The 25633-nt window shown below is 24.9% G+C and overlaps 2 protein-coding genes across 2 annotated transcripts in view; one reads left to right on the top strand and one right to left on the bottom strand.

The window, feature by feature from the left end:
- Positions 1–4383: 4383 nt before the first annotated feature.
- On the top strand, positions 4384–17556 carry LOC117171402 (Golgi pH regulator). Its single transcript, XM_033358681.1, has 8 exons — positions 4384–4526; positions 5173–5336; positions 8919–9025; positions 11178–11585; positions 13275–13456; positions 16775–16960; positions 17033–17098; positions 17172–17556. Exons 1-8 carry the CDS (start codon positions 4485–4487, stop codon positions 17370–17372), a joined length of 1356 nt encoding a protein of 451 aa, XP_033214572.1. The 5' UTR covers positions 4384–4484; the 3' UTR covers positions 17373–17556.
- A 3055-nt stretch (positions 17557–20611) lies between these two features.
- The window catches only part of LOC117170578 (neutral alpha-glucosidase AB), a 31583-nt gene continuing 26561 nt past the window's right edge, over positions 20612–25633 (bottom strand). The window contains exon 7 of the mRNA XM_033357423.1: positions 20612–20792. Coding sequence (XP_033213314.1) covers positions 20680–20792 — 113 coding nt within the window. The 3' untranslated portion in view covers positions 20612–20679. The remainder of the gene's footprint in view (positions 20793–25633) is intronic.

The following is a 25633-nucleotide window of genomic DNA, read 5'->3' as shown; positions in this document are numbered from 1 at the left end:
AGTAGACACATGGGAAAGAAATCGGTTAAGATGGTTCGGACATGTTGAGAGAATGCCAAATGAACGACTAATGAAACAAGTGTATCAAGGTAAAGTAAATGGAAGCGTGCCCAGAGGTATAGACCGCGGAAAGAATGGTTAGAATGTGTGAATGAGACCTCAGTTAGAAGAGACATAAGAAGTCACAGAAACACGAGAGCCTGCATGAAAAAATGCATGGACATAAAATAAGCCAGAGAAGTATGCCAGGACAGGAAAGTATGGCGGCAAATAGTTAATAAAAATACTGTTAGTAGAGTGAATGACGCCTGAAATAAAAGACCATGGCCACTAATGGACCCAAGTAGCGAACCTTACATAACGCCTACGTGAGGTTCTTCGCTTGGGGTGATTGCTAGAGAGATTGATCAGCAACCTGGGTCGGAGCAGTGTTGCGGAACGAACGTGTTATTTACTTAAATAACACGAGAATCCTAGATCAATCTGAAAATTCTCTATCCCTTCCACACACTACTCCTATCCCCTACCGAGTGAGTCACGCCTACCTCGAAAGGGAAATGGCTTAATGGTGTAATAATAATTAATTAAAATGTACCAGAGGAAAGAGATCCTTGGTTAAGACATCCACTTTTTAGTGCATATATCAATTATAAAGAAAAAGAAAAAAATACATATTATTTTTTTAAGATAATTAAAAAGGAAACATAAGCTTAAAAAAAGAAATTGTATAACTAAAATGCACAAGAAGGCTTAAAATTTTTAAAAAGAAATATGTTTACAAAAATCAGTTTTTAAAAAAACATACTTAGGAAAGGCAAATTGTGTAAAATAATTTCACAAATGAGTTACAATAAGAGAAGTATGTTTATAAACAACAGTGTAATCGGCTCATTAGAGGCAGTTATATAACAACGGAAAAGAAGAGAAATAAAGAAAAGAGACAACAAAACCACTTCGCTTTCTTTTCCTCGTTCTTTATCCATTTTTGTTTATAATACTAGCAACCAACATGTTTAGAAGCTAGTTTAGGCTTCCTCATCAAGGACATTTTTAATATTTAACTACTAGGAAATATTTCTATCTATGCTAATATTGATTATAAATGTAGATATGAATCTGAAACTACCTATGAAGATACTATTTGAGCTGGAAAATCAGTTAAAAAGAACACTACAGTTGACTACAAAAATACCAATTACATTCGTTACATTATTTTCATCTTATCTTAGGGGCTGTCCATAAACTATGTTACAACTTTGAGACGGGGGGGGGGGGGGGGGGGGGGGGGGGGGGGGAGTGAAAGTAATTTTACGAACTTAAATAAACTTAGGTACTTTTTCTAATGAAAATTTTTTGCGAAATAAGTTTGAATATCACTTTCAAATTAGAGACTTTACACTCTTTCCTCTCTTTTTCACTTTTTTTTAAATATTACTTTTTCCTTGTTTTAAAGAATTCTTCTTTTTTCTGGGTTAAAGATTATATTTTTTGTCAAAAATAGAACCATTTGGTTGAATGTTGAACTTTATTTTTAAAAACTTTATTTTGAAGACACATCATTTTATTTGAAAATTCAATTCCGTGATTTTGTTAAGAATCTGTTTTTGTTCTTTTTTTATAGAAATTATTATTTTTTAGCCGATAATATAATAAATTATGTATTTTCTTCAAACTTTGTTTTTTTGGTTAAAATTAATTTTTTTATCTGAAAATTTAAGTATTCCATTTTTGATTAAAACATAATGTTTAGATTGAAAATTTAGCTTTGCTAGTTGTAAATATAACTTTTTGTTTCATTATTCATGTTTTTGGTAGAAAATAAATCTTTTGGTTGAAGAATTTAACAATTTTGTAGAAAATTAAACTAGTTCTGTTGAAAATTGATCGTTTATAATTTGAAAATTTAACACATTTGTATAAAATTCGTCCATTTTGTTATAAATTCGTCTTTTTCGTCCAGTTCAACTGGTCTTATTTACTTTTTAATTAAATATTTAAATTAAAAATATAACAATTTCATTGTTGCTTAAACACTTATTATTTTGGTTGAAAACTAAACTATTTGGATCAAAATTCTTGTAATATGTTCCAAAATCGTCTTTTGGTAAAAAATGTATCTTTTTACGTTCAAAATTCAAGTATTCTTCTGGAATATAATTATATTGCTGAAAATGCAACAATTTTGTTAAAGTAATCTTTTTTGGTCGAAAATTCAACTCTTTTGTTGAAAATTGGTCCTTTTGGATTGAAAATTTAACTTTTGGTTCCACATGTTTCATCCTCCAAATAAATGAAAATGTGAACATTTAAAAAGAAATTGAACTTTTTCTTACTGATTTTTGTTTTCAAGGAAGTTTAGGGTCTAAAATATAATTGTCGATTTATGCTACAATTTTTATTTCATTACTATAAGTAATTATATGTGCAGACTGTAAAACTGGCCAGCACGAATCAACAGAAGAAGGGATGTTATCAGAAGAGAAAGAGAAGGATATAAACAGCATATAAACAGACATTCCTGTTGAGGTTGCAGCCTGCAATATACTTACATACCTTCACTTGTATTCACTTTCATAATATGAAAATATGCATTACTTTATGATATTCTCGATTACGCATACATGTATGCCTGCCTCCTGTTATTCTCATTTTTAAAAGCCCTTAAATATTTCAGATTAAATAAAAAAATATATCACACTATACTTTTCTAACCAGCATAAAAACATTAAGAAGAGTTTCATTCAAGAGGATTTAATATGTAATTATGGTAATTTGCAAAAAATCAATGTTGTAATAAAAGTCGTCATTTTATAATTTACTATAAAAAATTATTATATTATGTACTTATATAATTTATTTACTTTTAAATAATTGTAATTGGTCATTAAAATTTGTATAATAACTTAAAATTCAATGCTAATTATCATATTAAAATATATGCTTCAATTTTGAGATAAAATGTAAGAATTAAACATAAACTAAAATAGCTACATCTGCTTTCATACAATTTTAAGTTAATTTTAATTTTGACCTTAATTTGAATCAGCTTTCAATAATTTCTAACTTTTATTTAAATGTATAAATATAAAGTTTTTAATTTTTATGATGATATTCAATTGAAGATCCCAAAATTTGTGATGTGTAAAATTTAAAAAAATGCCATTTAAAATTGTTTTATTTAATAGTTCAAGTTTGAAGACTTACAACTGAAAAGACTTCAATTTTTAAAAATATATAAATACCATAAATACAAATTTTTAAACATTTATGATTTTGAAGATCAAAAGTCAGTTCAATTTATAATTTAAAAATTTGAAAATAAAAAGGTTTTTAATTTTAAATATATATAACTCCAATTTCTACAATGTAGCAACTTGTAATTCAAGACCCTTCAACATTTAATGCGTATAATACAAAATAATATCAAATAATAATAAAAATAATAGAAAATAAATTATTAAATTTTCAAGCTTTATATTTTAGAATTATGTAATTTTGAACGTTTCAAAAATACAGTTCAATTTTGAAGATGTATAGTGGATTTTTTTCGATTTTTAAGATTTGTAATTAAACATTCTTAACCTTAAAACCTGCATAATTTTGTCATTGTAAATATTCAAAATTAATGATTGATGATTTATTTATTATCAAAGTAATAAATTATTAAAAAATTGAAAGTTCTAAAATTATGAAGAGTTACAATTGAAAATTCTTAAATTTGGATGAAATTGAAGAAATTTTGAAAATAAATCATAAAAATGAGATTTTATTTGTAAATTTTCAAAATAAAAAATATTCAATTTTCAAAGATTTAAAATTCAAATATCTGTAATTTTGAATAGTTATACAAACAAAAATTCTCTAATTTTCATAATACAGAATTTATTCTTTTGGAATAGTTTGATTTTATAGTTTTACAATTCAAATTTCTTTAATTTTAAAGATTTATGAATGAAAAATCTTAAATTTTGACGATTTGTATAATCAGATTCAAGCATTGAATTATAAATCTTACAAATTGAAGAGATTTTGAAGGTAAAGTATCAAAATTAAAGATGTGTTATTTGTAAATTTTCACAATTAATGTTCAATCAATTAAAATTAAAAATTAGAAGTTTGCAATTTTGAAGAGTTCCTATTTGTTTAGAATTAAATTGAAAAACAAAAACCCTCAAAATAAGAATTTTATTTTAATAATTTATTTATAAATATTGTATTTGCTTAATTTTGAATCCGGTGAATTAATTTTAAAATTAAGTAAAAGTGGAAAAGTTTACGCGCCCGCGTAAACAATATAGTTGTCAAAAAACGCGCTCTTTCATAGCCAATCAGTGTTCTTCATGCATAGCAAACTATTGCAATCCTAGCAAATCCTAGCAAACCGATCTGAAAATTCAGCAAACTGTCATATGAAGTAATTATAGAATAATTGAAAAAATGGCTGTATTCTCATCAAATACTAAAGTAGAAAGCAGTTCATAAAAATGGGGTTTTTAGAGGACACGTTTGTTATTCTTGTTACGCAGGTTAGTTTCTTATTGCACTTTTCTTTTGATCCTAACCTCAAAACTTATGCGGTTTATAGGTTATGTTTATAAAATTCTGTGCATTTTATCTTTAAATTAAAAATTAACATGCAATCGCACAGAATACAAATATTTCATTACAGAGTTTTGAAAGGCGATTTTTCACTTTTTTTTATTTTACACATCACTTTCTCCAGTAATTTAAAGTTATCTTGCGGAAACATAACCGGACTTAATATGTTTACTGTTTATGTTTACGTGGACGAATTAATGTATGTTAACGTGTTAATTATTTATTGCATATGTTTCTAATTTTAATGATTATTTAAGTCCCAAAATTAATATCGGTTTATTATTAGTCTTTGGATTAAAAATACGAAAATAAAAATCCATGCTACTATATTTGTACTTTTTTAAATTAATCTCTTCACTTTTTTATATACAGTAACATTTTTCTTTGAAAATCCAGGCTGCAAATAATATGAGAAATTTCGAAAATATTTGTAATGAATTTTAATGACAGCATTATTATAAGATTGATTATAGTTGAAAAATATGTCAATTTTTAAGTAGGCAATAACTAAATTTTTCGTATTGAAACCGCAGATTTTAAAAAATAAATAAAAAGACTCACTTGAAATTGCAGGTGCTCTTTTTCCTAGGAGGATGGGTTTTCTTCGTAAAAAAATTATTTCGAGACTACGAGGTGCATCATAGATTGGTGCAACTAATTTTTTCAACCACGTTTTCTTTATCATGTACAATGTTCGAATTGATTATATTCGAAATAGTCGGAGTTTTGGATTCTAGGTAAATAATATTAATAGATTAGTTGTGAAAAGAAGCTCAATGTCGAAATATATATTGAATTTTCAACAAAGAAAAATAACTTTTTAACCAAAATCAAGAATTTTCAACAAAGCACATGAATTTTCTATCAAATAGTAAAATTTTCAACTTATAAGGATACATTTGATACCAAAAAATGGAATAGTGCAATTCTAAGATAAAAAAATTAATTTTCAATGAAAAAAAGAAGCAATTTTTAACAAAAATGTAAAATTTTCAAGCAAAGAGGTGAATCTTAAAAAAATATGACTGTTTCACAATTTAGCTCAACCAAATAGTTGAAGTTTCAACTAAAAAACGTTTTTTAACAAAGACAGATGAATTCCTCACCACATAGTTCAATTTTCCAGACATGAAAAAATATTTTTCCTGCAAGAAGATTAATTTTCTACAAAAAACACAAATTTTTAACAAAACACTTTAATTTTTAACAAAATGGTTAAATTTTAAAGCTAAGGGGTAAATTATCTACAAAACGGTTGAATGTTCAACCCGAAAATATGATTTTATAACAAGAAACTTAAATTTGTAGCAAAAAGTTAAATTTTCATAAAAGAAGTTTAAGTGTTAGCCAAAAGCAATTCTAAGATAAGAAACATAGATTTTTAACCGTAAGAGCACCGAAATTTCAACAAGAAATTAAAATTGTCAACCACAGAGATGAATCTTAAAAAAAACGAATGTTTAACAAACTAGTTCAACTTTGAACCTAGTAGTTGAATTTCCGATTCAAAAGGATGAATTTATAACGAAAAAGGAGGTATTTTCAATCAAATAGTTTAATTTCCCATACCAAAAATTTTCCAGCAAGAACATTCGTGTTCTACCAAAAAACATTAAATTTAACAAAATGTTTAATGTAGTTAATTATCAAAAAAATGGTCGAATTTTAAAGCCGACGGGATGAATGGTCTACAAGAGTTTGAATTTTCAACCCAAAAATACGATTTTTTAACAAAAACGTAATTTTCAAATTTTATAAGTTAAATTTTCATAAAAATTTTTTAATTTGTAACTAAATAGTTCAGCTAAAAACAAAAATACAGGTATTGTTAATAAAAAAGTTCACTTCCAACCCAATAATTCAATTTTCTACCACACTGATGAATCCTCAATCAAATTATGTTAATTTAGACACAAACATTTGCATTTTTTAGCAAAAAGGATGAATGTTTATCCAACAAAATTAATTTTCGACCATAAAAGACGATTTTCGACCCAAAAAGACGATTTTTAAATAAAGTACATGAATTTTGAACTACGAAAAGATATTGAAACAAGAATATTATCTTTCAATACATTATTAGTTCAAAGCATTAATTTCATTATCAACAAAAATTATTTTTTAATAATTATTTTCCAAAAATGGAACAGTTATATTTTCAACTAGGGGGTGAATCTTGGAAAAGGAATTTTTAAGAAACCAGTTTAGCTTTTACCCAAATAGTTTAATTTTCAATCAAACAGTTTGGAAATTCAACTTTTTGATATTACATTTTATAATTTATTCAACCGAAATTCCATTAAAATATACATTTTCCAAAAAAATATTATGTTTTGCAAATTTCGAAAATTTTGCAGTTAATATTATGAGTTTTACCTACGGATAGGGCTGAAATTTAATTTAATTGACATCAATTTTTATTTTATTTTTAAATTCACAAAAATGAATATTTTTACGGCCACGAATAGATGTCAAAACTTAAATTAAAATACACAAATTATTAAGTTGATACGGAATTATTTTTATTAAATGATCAGTGAATAAAAAAAAATTTATTTTATCTTCAGTATTTTTCTTGTATCTCCTTCTCTTCCATTCTTCTATCCCTATATATTATTCTGGTTAAAAACGATATTTTTCGAAAATCCAGCAAAGATGTCATTTAACAAATAACTTTTTTGTTAAAAATTCATATTTTCGATTTAAAAATTCAACTATTATGTAAAAAATCGTTTTTTTGGCTTGAAATTTTAACTGTTTGGTTAAAAACTCAAATGTTTCGCTGAAAATTAATATTTTTGTGGAAAATTCATGTGCGAATTTAAAAAATTAATATGTTTTAGGTTTTGGATGGAAAATTGAACAATATGGTAGAGCGTAGATTTTGTTGAAAATTCTTATTTTCGAAAATTAATTTGGTTTTTCTTGAGGATTTAAGTATTTTGTTTAAATTCCGTCTTTTTGAAAATTTCACTATTTGACTGCAAATTCAGTTGTTTGGTAGAAAATTTATTTTTTTGTTAACAATACACTTTAAAGGGGTAAAAGTTCAGTTTTTTTTGTGGAAAATCGATTTTGTACTATTTCTCCACTATTTGGCTGAAAATTAAATGTTTTCTTTAAAAAATTTTTTTATTGATAAATCATATTTATGAGTTTCGGAAATTAATCTGTTTTGTCTGAATATTCAAATATTTGGTTGAAAATTCAAATATTTGATTGAAAAGGAATTTTTTTATTGAAAATTTATATTTTTCGGTCAAAAATGCATTTGTTTAGCTGCAAATAAATCTAGTTTGCCTGACGATTCACCTATTTTATAGAAAATTCATATTTTTGAGTTGAAAATTCAACTGTTTCATTGAAAGTTAAGTTTTTGTTTATTTGAAATTTATATTTTTGGGTTAAAAATGAAAGTGTTTGGTTTTAAACTTAATCTGTTTTGCCTGAGAACTCAACTATTTTGTGAAAAATACATTTTTTTGTAAAAAATTTTTTTTTTTCAATTGAGGATTCAATTATTTTGTTAAAAATTCACCTATTTGATTATTATTTTGTCAACAATTTAACTTTTTGTTTGGAAACTTAACAATTTTGTGGACAATTAATCTGTTATGGTTGAAGTTTCAAGTAATTTTTGAAAATTTAACTGTTCGGTTGAAAATGAACTTTTGTTGTTGAAAATTCATAATTTAGGGTTGAAAATTGAACTGCTCTGTAGCAAATTTGTTTTTTATTTTTTGATTGTAAATGCGACAATTTTGTAACCATTTTTTTTCTTGGTTGACTGAAAAATCTGTCTTGATTGAAGATTCAACTGCCTTGTTGAAAATTCGTAATTTTTTTTTAATTTAACTGTTTTTGGTGTAAAAAATAAAATATTTTTTGGTGGAGACGTCAAATGTAACATATAATTTTACTTGAAACATCGTATTCTTAATTGAAAATTTAATTATTTTGTTGAAAAGTTGCATTTTTTGTAGAAAATTAATCTTTTTGGTTGAAGATTCATTTTTTCTGTTGAAAATTCTACTATTTGGTTAATAATCTACCTATTTGGTTGAAAGCGCAAAATTTGTGCTTGAAGTGTTAGGAATTTTAAGTCTTTGAAATCAAATTTAATATGATACCCACAATAATTTTACTTAAAAAAATTTTAAGTAAATTTTAAGTAAATTAAGTAATTTAAGGATTTTAAGGATTAAAGGGTCAGAATTGTTTTTAAAATGCAATGCTTGATAATTAAATGGCTCCTGTGATAATATATTCATAATATCTCTTTTAAAAATAATCAATCTGACTTAAATTTTTTTTCGCAGCTCTAGATATTTCCACTGGAATGTTGGACTCTACATGCTCCTTTTTATGGTGATAGTTTTGATACCATTTTATATCGCATATTTTATTATCAGCAATGTTAGATTTGGTAAGAAAAATATAACAAAGTTCACAGGGTGCCTATCCTGCCTGGAAAACCTGGAATTTTTAGGGCATTTTTATACGCCTAGAGGAACCTGGAATTGTCAGGGATTTTTTAAAAAAGTATTTAAAATTCATTAAGAATGATTCTTCATTTTGTTGAAAATTCTTTTTTTGTTTTGTTTGAAATCAGTTTTTTAATAAAAAATTAAACTCTTCTATTTTTCGTTGAAAATTGTTCGGTTTTAATTGAAAATTCATATATTTTGTTGAAAATTCGATCTTTTGGGTTAAATTCCATTATTTTTTATACAAATTTTTACTATTTTTTGGTTGAAATATCAACTAACACATTTTTTGTTCCAAATTCATCTTTTTTGAATGAAAACGTAATTACTTGGTTGAGACTTACTATCGTGTTAAAAATTAATTTTTTATAGAAGATTCATAATTTGAATTGAAAATTAATCTCCTTGGTTGAAAAATGAGCTATTTTTTCAAGTTTGTTTGTTTGTTGAAAATTAATTTTTTTACTGGAAATATAACTATTCAATATTTGGTTGAAAAATTACCTTTTTTAATTGTAAATTTGGACTTTTTTGGTAGAAATTAATTGACTGGGTTGAAAATTAATTCGTTGTTGATGGAAATTTATTGATTCTAGTTAATGACTCATTGTTTTAGTTAAAAATTCATCACTTTAGTTGAAAATTTAACTATGTTTTGAAAACTAGTTTCATTCTTCCTGCAATTTTTACCCGAAAATGCAACTATTCCAATTGGAAATCATGTAATTTTATTTTTAAATAAATATAATATAATTATATACATATATATTTTTTAACTAAAATTATATAAAAATTATTATACAATTATATATATAATTTTTATATAATTTTAGTTAAAAATTCATCTCTTTGGTAAAATATTAATTATTGACTGAAAATTTAACAATTTAATTGTTGGTTGACTACTTTTTAATTTAAAATTCATGTATTTTTTATAAAATTTGTCTTCTTTGGTTAAAAATTGATCCTTTCAGTTGAAAATTGATCTTTTTTGTTTAAAATTGAACCATTCAATTTTTGGTGGAAACTTGATATTTTTTGTTAAAAATTCAACTAGTTGGTTGAAAATTTGTCTTTTTTGTATTGTGTAATGCAAATATTTCGTTGAGAATTTATGTATTTTGTTACAAAATCGCCTTGGTTGAAAATCCAACTATTCCCGTTTAATATTAATAATTTTAGATGAAAATTCATCTTTTTGGTTGAAAACTAAACTGCTTGGTTCAAAATTGAAACATTTTATAAAAAATTCACCTTTTTGTTTAAAACTAATTTATTTCAGATGAAGATTTATCATTTTAGTTTCAAACTTATTAGTTTGGTTAAAAATTTTAAGTTTTTGGTTTATAATTGGTCTTTTTCAGTTGAAAATTCAACTTTTTTGTTAAAAATGTATATATTTGTTTGCAGAATCGACTTTCTTGATAGAACATTAATGTTACTGCTTGAAAATTAATCGTCTTGTTTGGAAATGTATTCTTTTGCCTAGAAATTAAAGTATTGCATATTAAATATGGTTGATTTTAGTAATCAATTCATAAAAATGTGCAAAAATACTTTTTTTAACTGAAAATGTAATGAATTATTCTATTTTTGGTTGATAACTGATCTCTTTTTAGATAAAAACTCACCTATTTGTTTGAAAAATAATCTTTTTCAGTTGAAAACTCATCTGTTTGATTGTGAATTAATATAATTTTTAAATCGTATTTTTGGTAGAAAATGAATCTTTTTGAAAATACTAATTTCTGCCCGAAATTTAAGCCCGAATATGCATGGCATTTTAAATATAAGTGGATAACATAAAAATTCGTTTGAATTACTATTCAAATTCATGTACTTCAGAGACAAATTTCTAGAAATGATTAATTATGATTTTAGTATTAATTAATTATTTAGTTGATCTACCATGCTAAAATATTTAAGAACATCATGTTTTATTAATTGAATTATAGCTGGGAAAAAAACCAGGAATTGTCAGGGAATTTTTTCCTAAGATTTGAGTAGGCACCCTGGTTCAAAACTTTGAATACGAATTAATTCGACAACTCAAATGGTAGATCTACTTAAAAATTTGAATTTGATTTACAGTAAGGCTGAATTTGATAAGGCCACTAACGATATTAGTGTACCTATTCTTCCTCTATTTATTTTGGAAAGCGGGCGATCCGTTTCCAATTCTGAGTCCAAAGAAAGGACTGTTATCGATAGAACAAGGAGTAAGTCGCATTGGCGTAATTGGCGTGACAGTAATGGCTTTACTCTCAGGATTTGGTGCCGTAAATTATCCTTATTCTTCCATGGCTTATTTTATGCGTCCAGTGACAATTGCTGACGTTCAAGCAATCGAGAGGCGACTTTTGCAAACAATGGACATGATTATCGCAAAGAAAAAAAGAATTGCATTGGCAAAAAAGGGCCAAGTCGGGGACCCAACCGAGGGTCGATCTCGTCTTTGGGGGATGTTGCCACTAGGTGGCTTGACAGGAAACCAAGAAAGTAATCATCTTTTTTGATCTACTTTAAATTCTCAATTTTTCTCAATTTTATTCCAATATTTGATAAAGGGGTGGTCGCTGGACCGGGAAACCGGGAAATGACACTGTAATTATTTTTTGATCGGGAAATTTTCAAAATTTAGAAGAAAAATCTGTCCCAAGTTCGATTTGAACAATTTTTTAAACAATTAGTTGGATTTTTATCTTCTTTAATTATGATATCATTCAGTTTTCAATGCGCAATTTAAAAACTAATAATTTACTTAACAACATTTTCCATTTTGGATTATTAATTTTAAACGTACATTTTTAATTTAAACAATTTTAAAATGAAATCTTGGAAGATTTTAACAGTTGAAAATTAAAAGCGTTTGAAATTGGGCTTTTTTGTTTTTAAAATTGTTACTTGATCAACTGTTGATGTAATTTAATTAATTATTGAAAAAATGTAAAAAAAATGTAAATATCAAAAAGTGAAGAATAGTTTTTTTTTGTTAAGACGATTCTAAATCCATTCAAAATTTAAGGATTTCCATGGTTCAACGTTAAAAATTATTCAAAAGCCTTAGTCGTAAAAAATGTAAATAATTTGAAACTGAATTGTTTTAAGTAGAAAGTCTTCAATCGTTAAAATTTCAAGGAGCTTTTAAACTTTTAACGTCAAGATTTTAATTGTTCTATTTAAAAAATGATTAATTTCTAAGCGAATTTTTTAAATTTTGATTATAAATAACAATTGATTTATTATTTGTAGAACAATCCCAGTATTTTTTTAGAGATATTTATAAGCTTTGAAAAGATTAAAAATTAATTTAAATCTTGAAATGATTTCAAATAATTTAAATGAATTGTATGTTGTGACAAAATCCGCTTATTTGTGCCGTAAATCCGGTGCAAATAGCCATGGCCCAGTTTAAAACAAAATGTAGATTTTTGCAGATTTTGAACTAAAGATGTATAAGCTTTTTAAGTGTATACATTTTTTATTTTGAAAAATTATTGGAATTTCGAATCATTTTAGAAGATATTTGGAACTTTTAAAAACCTTTAATAATAATTTTTAATTTGAAAACAAATTTGAAACATCCTGTAGATTTTTTAGGGCTTTTTAATAAAAGTTCTGAGCTTTTGAAGGATATCGAAACTATTTAAAATTAGAATATTTCAACTTCTAATGAAAAAAATTTCAGTTTAAGAAAATGTTATCGCTAATGTTTTAATGTTTCTAGCTTAAAATTGGTGAAAATACTATAATTTAAAATTTTGTTTTTTTAATTCATTGATTTTTCAACTAAGTGCATTGCAAATGATAACATGAATTTATATTTTTGGCATTGGATCTGAATAATTGAAATCTAAAATTGATAAAATTTAAAGATTCTAAAGTTTTAAGTTTTAAAATTGTTCAATTGCAAAAGTTTTAAATTTATTGTCCATTTGAATACGCCATATTTGATTAAAAAACCTTTTTAGCTTCAATTTTGAAAGTTTAAAATTTAAGAGTTCCCTCTTAAGTGTTTTAATATTCAGTTCATTTTTCTTTAATTACAATGGAAAAATCGGTAGCTTTAGTGAACGAATTTTTAAATTTAATTTACCGCGAAAAATGTTAGCGTACCGGGAAATGACCGGGAATTTTTTTCTTCGGTTAAAACTGCTATTCTGAATAATATGTGCTTCGAAATTTCAGATATGAAACAACTGCAACAAGAGGTTTCTGGTTCTGAGGAATTATCGCGTCAACTCTTTTTAGAAGCTCACGACATTCAAAATGCGAGAGAACGATTAGAGTGGGCGGCGACCTGGCAAGGAAAATATTTCAATTTCCTTGGATACTTTTTCTCCATTTACTGCATGTGGAAAATTTTTATCGTAAGTATCGATTTTCCCTGAAGTCGCAGGCCTCGGACTCACACCACTAATGACACTTTTCAACACTTATTTTGATATTATTTTCTCAAATTTCTAGATAATGCAATTATTTGTTCACTTTGCACTTAAACATGTTTTCAAACTTCTTCGTTAGATTGCCCAAGATTGAGAATTTTAAAAGCACCTAGGAATTTCAGAGATTTAAAAATAATTGTAAGGGTTTTTGAAAGATTTAAAAAAGTTTCATCTGATTTTAAAATTATTGAAGAATTTCGTAATATTCTAGAAAATTTCAAGAGACTACAAAATTTCTAAGGAATTTCAAATTTCGTAAGAAATTCAGAAGATTTAAAACTTCTCGAAGACTCCAAGGAACTTTTACGGTTTTTTTTTCTAGGAATTTCAAGGAATTTTATAAGATTCCAAGAAATTTCAAGATATTTCGAAAATTTTAAGGATTTTTAAACAGGCATTCAAGATGTCAAAGAATCTAAAAGATTTCAATGGATATTAGGGAGTTTCAAAGGATTTCTAAGAAAGTTTAGGGGGTAAATAAAATGGGATCAAATTTTAAGAATTTTATGGGATCACCGAGAATTTGAAAGATTCAATCATTTTTAAATGAAAGATTTTTACAAATTTCACAATATTTATGGAATTTAAAAAATTCGAAATGATTTGAAAACATACAGTATATTTTAAGAGATTCCAAGGAATAACATGAGATTTCAAAGAATTTTGTAAGATTATAGAAAATTTAAAGTAATTAAAAAATTTCGAACGAAGTTCAAATATCGGTAGATTTCCGAGGATTTCAAAGATTTTTAAGAAATCAAATAAGTTGTGCGGTATTTACACAATTTCAAGAAATTTTACAAAACGTGAGAAAATCATGGGATTTTAAAAGAAATTAAAATTCAATAAGATGATTATAAGGAATTTCTGTAAATCTCACGGGATTTAAAATAATTTGGAGAATTTTCCAGAGATTTAAGAGATTTTCAAGATCTTTTATGGGGCTTTACTCTTTTTTTTATGGGATTACTAGGGATTTCACAAGATCAAAGGGATTTTATACATTTCAAGACATTCCAAAGGATTTTAAAAAGTTGAGGGTACTTTAAAGAAAATGTTAAGTATTTAAAATAATTGTATTCAGATGTCAATAATATTTTAAAGGTTTTAACGGTTTTTTAGATTTTAAAATGAATTATAAGGTTACAAGCGATTTCTATAGATTTTTAATAATGATTTCAAGCGAATTAAAAAGATCAAGGAATTTTCAGGGAATTTTTATGTACCTAGAAAAACCTGGAAATATCGGTAATTTTTGTTGTTGTAAATTAATTTTTTAAAATAAAAATTCATCAATTCTATTTTTGGTTGAAAATTGATCGTTTATAGTTGCAAAATTGCAAGTATCCAGTGAAAAATTAATGTATTTTGTTGAAAATTAGTCTTTTTTGGTAGAATTCAACTGTTTTTTATTCAAAATAAAAAATTTTTTGGGTTGAAATGTCAACTTATACGTTTTTTGTTCAGAATGCATCTGTTTTGGGATGAACATTCACTTAGTGGGTTAAAAATTATACGCTTTTGATAATAATTAATTTTGGTTGAAGATTCATAATTTGAATTGAAAATTCAACACTGTTAAAAAAATGAGCAATGTTTGGAAAATACGGTTTTTCATTGGCAGAAAATTAATTTTTTCCTGAAAATTGAAGTATTCTAGTTCAAACTTTACTATATTGTTGAAATTTTTGTTGTTGTTGAAAATTAGTATTTTTTTAAACTGAAAATTTAACTGTTTCCGTTTAATTTCACATCATTTTAGTTAAAAATTCATCTTTTCGGTGGAATATGTTATTATTCTAGTTAAAGGTTCATAATTTTAGTTAAAAATTAATTTTTTGTTTAGAAAATCAACTATTCCAGCTGAAGATTCATCATTTGATTTGAAAATTCATCACTTTGCGTGAATATAAATGTTTCTAAACGATCATTTAACTATTCAATTTTTGGTTGGCAATTTGTCTTTTTTAGTTGAAAATTCATATTTGCTGGTAGAAATTATATCTCTTGATTAAAAATTCAATTATTCTAGTTAAAGATTCATAATTTCAGTTGAAAATTCATATTTTTGGGTAAAATAATTTTGTATGAAAATTCACCACTTTGTTTTAAAATGTAACCATTTTGTTGAAAATGTAATTTTCATTTTAAAATTTGTTTTTATCTAGAAATGTTACTATTCCAATTACACATGTTATCACTTGAATTGAAAATTCATCTCTTTGGTTGAAACTTACTTTTTTAACTGATCATTTAACTATTCAACTTTTGGTTGACAATTTATCTTTATTAATTGAAAATTCATTTAGAAAATTAATCTTTATGTTTGAAAATTCATATTTTTCGTTTAAAATTCAATAATTCTAGTTTTTTCATCATTTTAGTTAAAAATTTATCACTTTGTTTAAATGTTTTTTATTCGTTTTTTTTTATAACCGATAATTTAACTATTCCATTTTTATTTGAAAACATCCTTTTTAGCTCAAAATTCTAATCTTTGTTTGAAAATTTACATTTTTTAGTTTGAAAGTTTAGCTGTTTGTGAATTCATGTATTTTGTTGAAAAATTGATTTTTTTAGTAGAAAATTAATCTTTTTGGTTGAAAGTTAAACGATTTGGTTAAAAGTTCATCTATCTTTTTGAAAATGCAATATTTTTACTTTGAAAAGTTAGGAATTTAAAGCGGTTTAAACTGAATTTAATATAGTGGCTGGATTAATTTTACCTAATATGCAATGAATTTAAAGTATAAGAAGATAAAATAAAAAATTTAATTATTATTCAAATTAATGGACTTTCAAGACAAATTCAATAAATAATTCTAATTTAAGTCTTATTTAATTTTTTAATGTATCAATGGTGCTAATATATTTTGAAAATATATTGTACTATAGTCTAATTTTGCAGAGCTTTCTGAATTAAGCCAATTAATTGAATACTTAAAAACTGAAGAAAAAACATTATTTATAATAAACTCGCGAAACTTTATGATGTATACATATTCCGTGTCGTTTTAAAAAATGCAAAATATTTCAATGGCTTCTTACTGTGAAAAATTATATCTAGAAAAAACTTGAAATACCTGGAAACCACCTGATTGTCAGGGATATTTTTACAGAATTTAAGTAGAGACCCTGATTTTAGAAAATTGATCCTACCATTGACACTATTTTGAAGGTTTAAAATGAGTTCGAGACCTGAAGTCTTCTTCTATATTCATACAATAATTATTTTATTTTTAGTCGATAATAAATATAGTTTTTGACCGTGTGGGTAAAAAAGATCCAGTAACTAGAGGAATGGAAATAGCAGTTCACTGGATTGGTTTCAATATCGATGTTACTTTCTGGTCTCAACACATATCGTTTTATCTTGTGGGGTGTATTGTCGTCACTTCCATCAGAGGATTGTTACTAACTTTAACAAAGGTATAGAAATTAGATATGAAATTCCATAAAGTCTCTGTAACGACCCAAAATTAAATTATTTTTTTTTTTCAGTTTTTCTACGCGATATCAAGCAGCAAATCCTCGAATATTATAGTTTTGATGCTCGCTCAAATAATGGTAAAGATTTTGATATGAATTCCTCTATAATTTGAGAATTTTCTCTTGCAGCAACAAATTCTTTTTATTACAGGGAATGTATTTCGTATCCTCCGTACTTTTGATGCGAATGAATATGCCAGCCGAGTATCGAATCATCATAACCCAAGTGCTAGGCGATCTTCAATTTAATTTTTATCACCGATGGTTCGACGTCATATTTTTAGTATCTGCATTGTCTTCTATATTATTTTTGTACTTGGCACATAAGCAAGCACCGACTGAACGAACGTGATTGAAAATTAAATATTTTTTTTCCAAAACGAATTTTTTTTATTAACGTATTTGCATTTTCACAATTGCGTACATTCCAATCGTAATATTTTTAACTGCCTTTAGACGAAAATGATGAAAGATCGATTTTGAATGAAAGCGGAGAGTCAGCCCTGTTGATGACACTGAACTTTTTAAAGCTGAAATATATTATTTTCCAAAGAAAAATGTGAGAAAAATGTGAATTTTTTTCTTTTTTTACCAACATTCTTTTTATGGGCTTAGGGCTATTTGAATATTGAGGTTAATGACGAAAAAATTAACGAAAATTGTCTTTAAAAAGTAATATCTTGGTTTTAACTAATCTTTCAAATTCTTTAAAAAAAAACTTAATTTTTTTTGTAAATTACTAAAATTTCTCGAAAAAACTAAAAGTTCGTATTTTTGGGTTAAAAATTCAACAATTCTGTAAACAGCTTCTTTTTTGGCTTGAAATTTCCACTATTTAGTTTGAAAACTTAAACATTTGGTTGAAAACTAACTTCATTGACGGAAATTTATGTTTTTGGGTTCAACATGTTTGGTAAAAAAAATCTGTGTGGCTTGAGGTTTCTAATCTAATTACATTGAGGATTCAACTACTTTCTTGAAAATTAGCCTCTTTGCTTAAAAATATAATCTCTTTTGGTAAAAATCGCATGATTTTTAGGTTAATAATGCAACTGTTTGTTTAAAAATTATTCTGTTTTTTAGTTGAGGATTTAACTTTATTATTCATAATTAACTTTTTTTGTAGAGAATTTATATATATTCGGTTTGAAATCTTCACTGTTTTTTGAAAAATTCATCTATTTGGTTGAAAAAGAACTTTGTCCAAAATTTATATTTTTTGGTTAAATCTGCAACTGTTTAGTTGCAAATTAATTTGTTTTGCTCAAGGATTCGAATATTTGAATAAAAATTAACTTTGTTTTAAGGAAAATATATCTTCATGGTTTAAAAATTCAACTTTTGGCTAGGAAATTGTTCTTTTTAGCTTAAAATTTCAATAGTTTGGTAGAAAATTCAACTATTTTGATGAGATTTCACGTATTTAAAAAGATGAATCTATTTTGTTAGATGTTACAACTATGCTGTTGAAAATTCCTCTTTATGGTTAATAAATTCATCGATTTTGGTAGAAATTTCATCATTTTTGGGTTAAAATGCGACTGTTGGTTACAAATTCATTTGTTTTCATTTAGGATTGAATTATTTTCTTAAAAACTAGTGAAAATTCATATTTTCATATGACTATTTAGTTGAAAATTAATATTTTGGATATTTGGAATTTAAACAATCATAGTTTTATGTCTCAAAGAAGCTCATATGGGATCTCATAATTTCCATGGAAAATAAATATCCCGAATGTTGAAATTTAACGAAAATATAATTTTCGAGCTAGAAAATTTCTAAAGTTTGTTATTACTGAAAGATAAATAAAACTACCCTAAATATTTAGTAAGGAAATTGAAATATTCCGAACGTAAAATTTCATGGAACTAGAAAATCCATCAATTTGAGATTTCCGTAACTTTGAAACCAGAATTTTCATAATCCCAAAATTTAAGCTTCCTAAAATTAGCAAATTCTTAAAATTTCTAATTAAAAAAATTTCAAACGCCCAACAAAAAAACATTCAAATTTAATATTTTTGTTACCTGTTAGAATAATATTTTATTCAATATCGTGCATGTTGTATGCTTCATATCTTTAAATCTTAAAGAGATCTTAAAAATCGAAAGCTATGCACGTATACCTGTAAAATAAAAAATTATTTTCTTCGAAAAAAATATTAAATATCATTTTTAGCGGGACTTGAAACTTTCGTAATTTGTAGTATTGGGAATTAACTAATTTCGAGAATTTACTGATTTCCGATTTTTTTGAATTCTGAAACTTATATAATTTTGTGAATTTTTGAATATTTCCATTCCGTTCACAAATAGTTTCGGTAATTTTATTTTTCTGTTAATTTAACGTTTAAGCCATTTGTCATCAATTTTCTGTTTTGGTAATTATATTTTCGAAATTTTCTGATACATTGTATCCGAAAATTCCGAAACTTGTATCAATTAAATTTCACGTTTCGAATAACAAAAGTTCTGTACATGTATGGAACGGAAAATCACGAAACTTTTTTTTTAAATAAAAGTAAATTTCCGAAAGTTCCGTTACAATTTCGTGATTTCACGAAAAATTTCGGAAGATTCACTTTCAAATTTCGTAAATTTTAGATGCCGTTAAGTAATAGTATCGGAAAGTTTTGCAATTTTCCGTTATAACTTCGTAAATTTCAGAATTTTTGTAATAGTGCCATTTTGCAGAATATACAGTTACAGAATTTAGATTTTAAATAAGAAAATTAGATGAAATTATGATTATAAATTATGAAAAAATAATTTTCATCAAGTTTTTTATTCAAAATCTAAAAGATCTGATGATTTTAAATTTGTAAACTGTATATTTTGCAAGTACCTATATATAATTGTAGCTATATATGATTATGTATTCATATATACGATTATTGAAACTGAGAGTATTTCAAGAACAAATGCAAAATTTCTTTTACATTAGAAAAATATAAGCATTTCTATATGAAGAAATATCAAGGCAAAATTCAAAAGTGGCCTTTTTGAGAAAAATTATCTTTTTAGTGTTTTCGAGGAATGAAAACCATTTTAGTAATTTCACTACAAGTTGCCGCAAAAAATATAAAATTATATCAACTTGTTTCCAAGGCACAACTTTTTTGAATAAAATTTTCATTAATATTTGCATAATTCACCTAAATCAATATTCAAGTTCACGAAAACGTTTTGTTGGTAAAATTATTGTAGCCCCAAATAATTCCGTGATATCACCAGACTCTTTTCTATGAAATTCATGATTCTTAAAATTAAAGTAAATTAAAATTAAGTGATAGATAGGATTTGAGAAAGAAATTTGTAAAAGAACATTTGAAACGTAACATATTTTTATTATTAAACTATTGCATGTACTGTGAGTTGGCTTGCATATATAAAAATGTACATTACGATGAAACACATTTACATAAATATCTTCGAACCTACGTTGCTCGATTACGTATGGATTATCTATAAGCCAGTGAACATCCTGAGATTTTGGGAGTCACGCGCAATTTTTTAATGACTACTACGCAATTATTTGTTCTGATGCAATATGTGTGGGATCACAGATGGATGAACTTTCGCATAGACACTGCTTTTCTTCAGTTAAATCATATTTAATGAATAGAATTTAAAAAAAAAGAAAGATCAATGATCGAGTTAATTTAGCAATTCAATTGTCCATTCTTCTCCCATATTTACACTAGGTTTGCGCACTACCAGAACATTGTTGTGTGGATTGTATTTTGTTTCTAATGCCACCTTACCGAGATCTGAAACAAAAATAAAAGAAATTATATTGATAAACATGAGTATTACATATTTTGTCCTTAATTCGTTTGATATTCTTCAAGATTTTTTACCAAACGGTTCATTGATACTATTTAAATACTTATTTTTAACCAAATAGAAAACAAACACGCGCGCGATTATTTTTTTTCCTGGGCAATTTTTCATTTTGAATATAAAATTAATATTAATAAAAAATGGTTACATTTTATAGTATTTATCATCTATATTCATAGAAAAGAATACCGAGGACAATATCTTTCATAATAAATAAAAATTGACATCTTAACGTCAGAATTAAAACAATTTTGGACACTAAAATATACGAAAATTCTTTTAAAAAGTTTTAACTTCTTCGAAATGTCATTATTTTTTATTAAAAGTACCGATTTTTAGTGTAAAACGCCAAGAAAATTAAAAATGGTAAAGAAGTTCTGAATTTAATGACTGGATTAACTGAATAACAATGATAAGGTGAATTTTAAAAATGATTTTTTAAATTGAAAACACAAAAACTAACACAAAATACAAAAAATTGTTTCAAATTGTAAATCTCCTTTAAAACTAAATGATTTTTGTTTAAAATAACGAAAATGAAAAACGTTAGCTTAACCCAGAATTGTGCAACAAAATTTTCTCTTATTTGAAATCTAAATTTCTTTTACTAAAAATACCGACTTCTGGTTATAAAAACCAACATAACCTACATTGTTAAAAAGTTGTGAATATTCTTTGAAATGTTCTAACAGCATAAACTAAACTTCTTCAAAACTGATGAAAACTTCTTTTAAATCTAATGATTTTTTAATAAGAATATCAATTTCCGAAAAAAAAACACTAACTTAATCCGAAACTGTGCAAGCTTGTAAATTTTATTATTTTAAGTAAAAATAATTGAATTTAAGTTTAATGATTTTTCTTTAAAAATATTTATCTCAGCTAAAACACACCCGCGTAACCATATTAAATATTTTTTCAAATATAATAAAATTTTATCAAAGATAATAATACTTCCTGGCTAAAAACACTAACATAAAAATGTTTTAAATATGCAAATCTTATTCAAATTATAATGATTTTTGTTTTATTTAACGTAAAATGGCTAAAAATTGGTAACTGTGATGATGATTTCCGTTTGAAAATTATAATTTCGGGTAAAAAGAAACAAGCTAAAAGTATTAGAAAATTAGTCTTTTTCGATAATTTCTGATTTCATTTTTTCCAACATTTAAAATTAACAACTTATAATTTGAAGTATTTAAAAAAGAATGTCCAAATCATAAAAAATAAGATTTTAAATTGTACAAATTCAAACACAAACGTCGAATATTTACAAAAATCGAAGCTTTCAAAACCAGTTAATCTCCAAATGAAAAACATTGTACATTTTACAATTCCAAAATAGAAGCCATGCAAATTGAACATTCTTCAACCGGGTTTAATCAATTTGAAATTTGTTAAGCTTAAATGCTTGAAATTTTAAATGATCTTCTGATTCAATTATTGAACTGGAAACGCTTTCAACTTAATAATTAAAATTTATCAAAAATTAATTTGGAATAATTATTATTCAACTATTAATACCTTCAATTCAAACTTCTTCAATTTTTCTACAATTTAAATTTTAGAACAGTTTTTAATACTTCACTTAAAAATTATAACTTTAATTTGAAGACTTCGAATTCTGCAAGTTTTAATCATAGTCTATTTAATTTTGAGTGGTATGAATTTCTAATCGTTCAAGTATTAAAAGGCTTTAATTTTAAAGTTACACAATTTCATTATTAACGACTTGATTTTAAATTTTGTTATAATATTTTCTAATCTTAACCGTTTATTTTAAAATTTATCATTCTAATTTTAAATAAAATTTCACATTTTCGAAAAATTAATTCAAAATTGTTCAATTTCACACGCTACTAGTTCTAAATTGTTCAGCTTATAAAGTTTAAAACTTAAATTATAAAACTTTTAACGTGTTACATTTAAAACTAGCTATGAAAGATTTCAATTGGAAATTGTACCATAACATTTAAACTTAACTTTGTCCAATTTCATGCGCTTCTTTTCTATAATTGTTCAATTTTAAATATTTTAAGAAGAAATTATTCGATACTGATTGTTCGGAAAGAATAAGAGTTAAAGTATTAAAAGACATTTGTTTAAATCGTCACATTTTCCCACACCCTAAAAAATTATTCCAAAAACTCAAAAAATTGATATTTTCCCCGGCATTTTACATGGGAAACTTCAAGTCAAAACCGGCACCTGTTAAAATAAAAAAAAAAACAATGTAAACAAATTCAGGGAATTTCTTTTTTCGGATTTGGCCACCCTAATGAACATTGAATGTTACCATTTTAATTATTCCATTTTTAATTTTTAAGTGAAAGTGTTGCATTTCGATGTATAAATAACAACCAAACAATTATTAATTTAAAACGACTTAAAATAAAAATAATTTAACATCAAATGTAAAAAGTTTCAATTAAAAAAAACGGTAATTTATTTGATTTAGGAAAATTTAATAATTGAAATTTAGCAGTTAAACGCCATTTACTTTGAAATGTTTCAATTGAGAATTGTTAAAAGCTTCCATTGTATACGCCTAAATTTATATGTGTTTGAAATCAAGGCTTTGAATAATTATAATTCTTCACGGGAAAAATTAAATAATTTTAGACCAAAACTTGATAAATTAGATAATCGCAATTCAGAAATTTTTATTTTACCCATTCTTGATTCAAGAAATTAATTTAAAATTAAAGATGTTAATATTTGCGAAAATTTAGTTACAGTTTTATAAAATTACAAAATAAAAACTCGAGTAAATTCAAAAAATACTTAGTAGAATTGAAGATATTCAAAATGAATTTTAAACTTTAAATGATTTTTCGAAATTTAGATTTTTAAAGATTTGAAAACTAAACTTTAGGAGCTTTAAAATAATTTTGAAAGTTTTCAAGAGAATAAAAAATTTGTTTGAAAATTTCTGGTAAAATTTAGAAGATTTTATGGTAATTTAAGACGCTTTAAATATGTAATTTAGAAATATTTGAAAGCAGGGCAAGATTTTGGAAAATTGATCAAATATTTCTTGATTCCTTTCAAACTTCTAAAAGTCCTAAGCATCTTTTAAAAAGACTGGAATTTTGTCATAATATTTGGTAAAATACTATAAAATAAATAAATTCTTTAAAATCTTCTAGATTTTTTTCCTACACGTCTAAAATATTAAAAAATCTTTTTTTTATTTTCTCAAGAATCTCATAAAAATTATATTTATATAAATTTAAAAACAAACTGATAATACTTATTTACTCGTTCTTAATTTTCTATTTGATTACAAAAATATTTCATTTAAGGGTTCTTTATTTAATTGTAATATAAAACAATATTACATGATTTATCATATTCCTTGTTTGTAGTATATAGATATAATAATTATATTTATTATATAGCAGAATTATATTGCAAAACGGCAATATAAAAAAATTAGTTCTTTACTGTATTTAAAAAGGTTTGAATATGCGGAACTAATACAAAATAACGAAAAAATGAATAATAAATCCGCAAATTAACAAAAAAATGCCGAAAATAGAAGTGAACTAATTATAAATAGGCCGAGTTATAAACTAAATGAAATTTTAATTTCCCATAAATATTCCTATTACCGAAATTTGAAAATGCAGAAATTTAAAAAATTATGAAATTTTCCTAATTTCAAATAACGGCAAGTTCTTTAATTGACAAAACATAAAATCTCGAATTTAAAAATATACGAAACTAAAATTCACCGACTTCAAGACCGATTTGTAAAATAAACGTATTATTAAATTCCCGCAAATATTTCAAGTCTCAAAATTTAGAACTGCTGAACATAGTTAACTGATTATTAATTTATGAGCTATTAATAAATAAGGCAAACAATTTAATTAATCTTTAATTATTAATTCATTAATTATTTTCGGAAAATTTTTTATTTCGCCAAGCTTAAATTTCAGGAACAGAAATATTTATGGGAATTTAAAAATTCATTTATTTTGTAATTCGGCCATTTTTTTGGCTAATTTATGATTTTTTAAATTTATTTTTTCGTTAATTTGTGCTAGTCCCGGATATTCAAACACTTTTAAATATAGTGATGAAGAACTATTTTTTTTTATATATTGCGGTTTTAAAATATAATGCTACTACATAATAAATATAATTATTATATCTATAGATGATAAACAAGGAACATGATAAATCCTAGAATAATTTTTTCTATTACAATGAAATAACGAGCGCTTAAATGTGATATTTTTCAAATCAATTAGACTTTGTAATGAAGCTAAAATATTTTAACATTTGCATGTCACTCATAAAGAAAGTGCATTAACGAATATTTTTTTATCTTTGACAACACTCAAATCAATCTAAAATTATTTTTCGAAGTGCTTAATAATAAATCCACGTTGAATTTATTATTTTCAAAAGAATTTTAAATATTTCAGGCTTGTCAAAAAAGAATCTAGAAGATTTTGAAGACATTTTTTTATAATATACGATTATACAAAATATTATGAAGAATTCCAGTCCTTTTATAAGGTGTTTTGGACTTTTAGAAGTTGGGAAGGAATCAAGAAATATTTGATAAATTTTCAAAAATGTTTCAGAGTTTTTAAATATTTGTAATCTATTTAAAACGTCTTAAATTCCTGAAAATATTTGTAACTGACACGAATTTTTCTCAAAATTTTCAAATATTCCAAATTTTTAAAAATTAGTTTACAATCTTCTAAATTTCCCAATTCCTAAATAAATTAAATTAAATAAATTTCCC

This window comes from Belonocnema kinseyi, chromosome 4 (assembly GCF_010883055.1).
Source record: "Belonocnema kinseyi isolate 2016_QV_RU_SX_M_011 chromosome 4, B_treatae_v1, whole genome shotgun sequence".
Taxonomy (NCBI): domain Eukaryota; kingdom Metazoa; phylum Arthropoda; class Insecta; order Hymenoptera; family Cynipidae; genus Belonocnema; species Belonocnema kinseyi.
This window is presented reverse-complemented; position numbering and strand designations above follow the sequence as displayed.